Raw genomic sequence first — 5,000 nt, 5'->3', positions numbered from 1 at the left:
AGGGGGGCAGCTTCCAAGTCTGGGTTTGGTTTGCTCTCCGAGGGGGTCCCCACCCCCAGCAGGTGAATTTTGCATATTCCAAAAGAAGGTCTCCAAAGATCCTCAAAATAAGAGGGGCCCCCCTCCCCCGCCCCCAGCCAACGGAGGAAAACTGAGGGGGCTCGCGCGGGCCGTACCTCGTTGTGGGGGAGGCCAGCAGCGGAGAAGATGGGGATCTTCTGTCCTCTGGCGATGCTGTTCATGACGTCGATGGGGGAGAGTCCCGTCTGGATCATCTCCTCGGGGTAAATGCGTCCCTGAGGATTGATGGGCTGCCCTGGAGAAAGGAAGGAAGGAAGGAAGGAAGGAAGGAAGGAAGGAAGGAAGGAAGGAAGGAAGGAAGGAAGGGAGGGAGGGAGGGAGGGAGGGAGGGAGGGAGGGAGGGAGGAAGGAAGGAAGGAAGGAAGGAAGGAAGGAGGAGAGGAGAGGAGAGGAGAGGGAGGGAGAGAGGGAGGAAAGAAAGGAGAGGAAGGAAGGAAAGAAAAGAAGGAAAGAAAGGAGAGGAAGGAAGGAAGGAAAGGAAAAGGAGGGAGGGAGGGAGGAAGGAGGAAAGGAAGAAATTGTCCCCGTGTAAGTCAGTTTCTGAAGGGCTAAAAACGCAATTTAGTTTTCCAAAGGGATTTGGCTTGGCCCACTCCTGACCTCACCATTGGGTTCATCTACTGCTTAAAAGCTTTTGCCAGCTCAAAAGTGCACGATTAACATCAGGACCAAGAAGTGGCTCTCTTAAGCTCACGCTGCCTTCTTCCACCTTTGAGTTGCCACCGCTGGGCAAGAGAAGGCTTCCCAGCTGCGGGCTTCATCTCCGCACACTTTAATGTCTCTCCACTCAGCTGTTGGGCTCCTTCCCCATGATGCCCCATGCCCCCTCCCCTTGCCGCCCTACGCCACCCAAGCACATGGACTCACCGTTAATGTCCAGGAAGTCCTCGGCCATCACCACGGGGCCTTTGTCGATGGGCTTGGCTGAACCGTTGAAGACGCGGCCTGCAGAGAGACGCAACTGTGGGGAGGAAGGCGCAGGGACTGGGGGAAGGATGCTGGGTGGGGGGCCGAAGAGAGGAAGGGTCCACTCTGAGGAGTCCTGGGAGAACCTGAACAGGTGGCCAGTATCTTTTGTAACTCAACTCAGCTGAAGGAATGTCCTGCAAGAAGCCATCGGACACTTCAAGGTCTTAGGCTGCATGAACAGAAGGATGGGACCCAGATCACGCGAAGTGTTAGTACCGCTTTGTAAAGCCTTGGTAAAACCACACTTGGACTGTTGTGTCCAGTTTTGGTCCCCACGATGTAAAAATCATGTTGAGACTCTAGAAAGAGGGCAGAGAAGAGCAACAAAGATGATCAGGGGACTGGAGGCTAAAACATATGAGGAACGGTGGCTGGAATTCGGTGTTGTTAGTTGCGAAGTCGTGTCCAAGACATCGCGACCCCATGGGCAACATTCCTCCAGGCCTTCCTGTCCTCTACCATCTTCTGGAGTCCATTTAAGCTCACGCCTCCTGCTTCAGTGACTCCATCCAGCCACCTCATTCTCTGTCGTCCCCTTCTTCTCTTGCCCTCCACCTTTCCCAGCATTAGGCTCTTCTCCAGTGAGTCCTTCCTTCTCATCAGGTGGCCAAAGTGTTTGAGTTTTAGCTTCAGGATCTGGCCTTCTAAAGAGCAGTCAGGGTGGATCTCCTCTAGGACTGACCGGTTTGATCGCCTTGCAGTCCAAGGGACTCGCAGGAGTCTTCTCCAGCACCAGAGTTCGGTAGGCCTAGCTTAATGAAGAGAAGGGCGAGGGGTGACATGATAGCAGCCTTCCAATATCTCAGGGGCTGCCCCAAAGAAGAGGGAGTCAAGGTATTCTCCAAAGCGCCTGAAGGCAGGACAAGGAGCAACGGAGGGAAACTGATCAAGGAGAGAAGCAACCTGGAATCAAAGAGCATTTTCCTGACAATGAGAACAATTAATCAGTGGAACGGAAGTTTCCTCCAGAAGTTGTGGATGGAGCTTTTTAAGAAGAGACTGGACAGCCATTTGTCTGAAAGGGGATAGGCTCTCCTGCCTGAGCAGGGGGTTGGACTAGAAGACCTCCGAGGTCCCTTCCAACTCTTGTATTCTGTGATTCTGCCTCCAATGGGACACCCAGAGCACAGCTGAATCCAAGGAATGTCATGCCAGAAGACAACCCCCCGGGGGGGGGCTTCCTGTGCAGGCCCGTGAATGACCTGGCCCGGCAGAGCAGAGACATCGAGAAAAGCGTCCGGACAGCAAACTTCACCAAGGGGAAAGGAGCCCGTCTCTCCTCTTGAAGGCCAGGCCAACCCTTTCTCCAATGGCGCGCCTTCTCTCCCCCCACATCAGGAGAACCTCTCCTGGAAAAGAGCAAGGCTGGGGAGATGTTGGGTCACATCACTGTCAAAATGAGCCGGGGGTGGGGTGGGGCTCAGATTCCCATCCCCGTCCTCAGGTTCCCTCAGCCCTTGACTTGGAGATGCCTAGAAGTCAACGCCAGGTAGCGCCCCCTCCTTCCCCCAAATAACCCACCACGAACATCTGGGGAACCAAGGCCGCTATTCAAGAGCTACTTCTTTTCCACGGTGTGTGTGTGTGTGTGTGTGTGTGTGTGTGTGTTTGTGTGTCCCAAGATCCTGATAGGTCTGGGTCCAGACTCAGTGGGGAAGGCCAGCTTGGAATGCCCACTCCCTCCCTTGCCCCACAAGCAGAGGGATGGAATGGAACAGAACAGAACAGAACAGAACAGAATAGAATATGGAATGAAGAATAGAACAGAACAGAATAGAATAGAATAGAATAGAATAGAATAGAATAGAATAGAATAGAATAGAATAGAATAGAATAGGACAGGATAGGACAGAATAGAATAGAATAAGGAATAGGAATGGAAGAATAGAATAGAATAGAATAGAATAGAATAGAATGGAATAGAATAGAATAGAATGGAATGGAATGGAATGGAATGGAATGGAATGGAATGGAATGGAATAGAATAGAATAGAATAGAATGGAATGGAATGGAATGGAATGGAATGGAATGGAATGGAATAGAATAGAATAGAATAGAATAGAATAGAATAGAATAGAATAGAATAGAATAGAATAGAATAGAATAGAATAGAATAGAATAGAATAGAATAGAATAGAATAGAATAGAAAATATGGAATGGAATGGAATAGAATAGAATAAAATAGAAAATATGGAATGGAATGGAATGGAATGGAATAGAATAGAATAGAATAGAATAGAAAATATGGAATAGAATAGAATAGAATAGAATAGAATAGAATAGAATGAAGAATAGAACAGAATAGAATAGAATAGTGAAAAGATAATAGAATAGAATTAGAATAGGATAGAACGAAGACTAGAATAGAATAATAAGAATAGAATAGAATAGAATAGAATAGAATAGAATAGAATAGAATAGAATAGAATAGAATAGAATAGAATAGAATAGAATAGAATAGAATAGAATAGAATAGAATACACAGTGGGAAGGGACCTTGGATGTCATCTAGTTAGACAGGAAACCCTAGATCATGTCAGACAAATGGTTATCCAGTCTCTTCTTGAAAGTTTCCAGTGATGAAGCTCCCACAACATCTGAAGTCAACTTCTTTTCCATTGGTTGATTTTTCTCACTGTTGGAAAATTTCTCCTTATTTCCAGGTTGAATCTCTCCTGGATCAGTTATTCCTTCTCTGGCCTTCGGGGGCTTTGGAGAACAGTTTGACTCCCTCTTTTGGGGGGCAGCCCCTCAAATACTGGAGCCCCGCTATCATGTCCCCCCCCCGGTCCTTCTTTCCATTAAACTAGACCTACCCAACTCCAGCAACGTCCTTCATATGTTTCAGCCTCCGGTCCTTTAACCATCTTAGTTGCTCTTCTCTACACTTCTTCTAGAGTCTCAACATCCTTTTGATCGTCTGGTGACCGAAACGGCTTGAGGAAGACCTACGAGTTCCCTTCCAACTCTGTTATTCTGTTCGGCATCTCCGGTGGGCACTTGGGCGCTTTCCTGTAACCGGAGCAAGCTTCGATCATCGTGGTTCACGGCTGCCCCTCCGTTGCCCACCCCAAAGACGTCCTACGTACCCAGCATGTCCTCGGACACCGGTGTGCGGAGAATGTCCCCCGTGAACTCGCAAGACGTCTTGTGCGCATCGATGCCAGAGGTCCCTTCAAACACCTGCAGAGGAAAGGTCACAGGCCAAGGAGCAAATTACTGGCCATTAAGGAGGATTAGCAGCCGAAAGCTTTCAGCCTCTTCCTGGCCGGGACTGCCCCCCTCCCTCCCTCCCTGCCCTTGCCTCTCATTCCGGACCCCCTTGACCCCCGCTGCAGGCTTCAGCTGGCCTTCCATCTGCCTGACCCCTTGCCCGACAATCTTCACACCTCTGCCGGGGCGGAAGGGTGGGTGGAGAGGGCTGGTCTCCCGCCCGTATCCAGGACAGATCTGGCTGCCTCCGACCCCTTTCCGTCCCAAGGGCTGGGGAGGGAGACCCCAAAGGACTCCACGCCGGAGGAGTGAAGGTGGGGAGATAGCCTGCTGAGGGTGCAGGCAGGTCAAGCCTGCAGCTGCCTGGATTCCAGGACACGGCTGAACAGAGCGGAGCAAAGAGGGCAGTTCTCATGACCACATGCGGGCCTGCAGGGGGGCTTAGGAAGGTCAGCGGTTGGTTAAAGATTAGTTGTTCCCAAGCAAGGAGGGCTGCTTCTGCTCCCGGCACCCCTGGCCAAATAGATTGGCTTGCTTGGTTTTCTTCCATTCTCCAAAGCAGGGCAAGAAGCAACGGGTGGGGGGGGGGAACCAATCAAGGAGAGAAGCGACTGGAATTCAGGAGAAACTTCCCAACAGCCAGGACAGTTAATCAGGGGAACAAATTGGTGGGTGCTCCATCACTGGAGGTTTTCAGGAAGAGACCGGACGACCACTTGTCAGGAATGGGAGAGG

General features: G+C 50.4%; 1 protein-coding gene across 1 annotated transcript in view; it reads right to left on the bottom strand.

Moving 5' to 3' along the window:
* ATP6V1B1 (ATPase H+ transporting V1 subunit B1) overlaps positions 1 to 5,000 on the bottom strand; it is a 43,142-nt gene that overhangs the window by 18,748 nt on the left and 19,394 nt on the right. Inside the window, exons 4-6 of the mRNA XM_083367166.1 lie at positions 4,142 to 4,235; positions 949 to 1,026; positions 177 to 316 (exon numbers count right to left, since the gene is read on the bottom strand). Of these exons, the coding sequence (XP_083223292.1) occupies positions 177 to 316; positions 949 to 1,026; positions 4,142 to 4,235 (312 nt within the window). The remainder of the gene's footprint in view (positions 1 to 176; positions 317 to 948; positions 1,027 to 4,141; positions 4,236 to 5,000) is intronic.

Source organism: Vipera ursinii (genome assembly GCF_947247035.1).
Source record: "Vipera ursinii genome assembly, chromosome: 7".
Classification (NCBI taxonomy): domain Eukaryota; kingdom Metazoa; phylum Chordata; class Lepidosauria; order Squamata; family Viperidae; genus Vipera; species Vipera ursinii.
The sequence above is the reverse complement of the archived record's forward strand: the minus strand, read 5'-3'. Positions and strand labels throughout refer to the sequence as shown.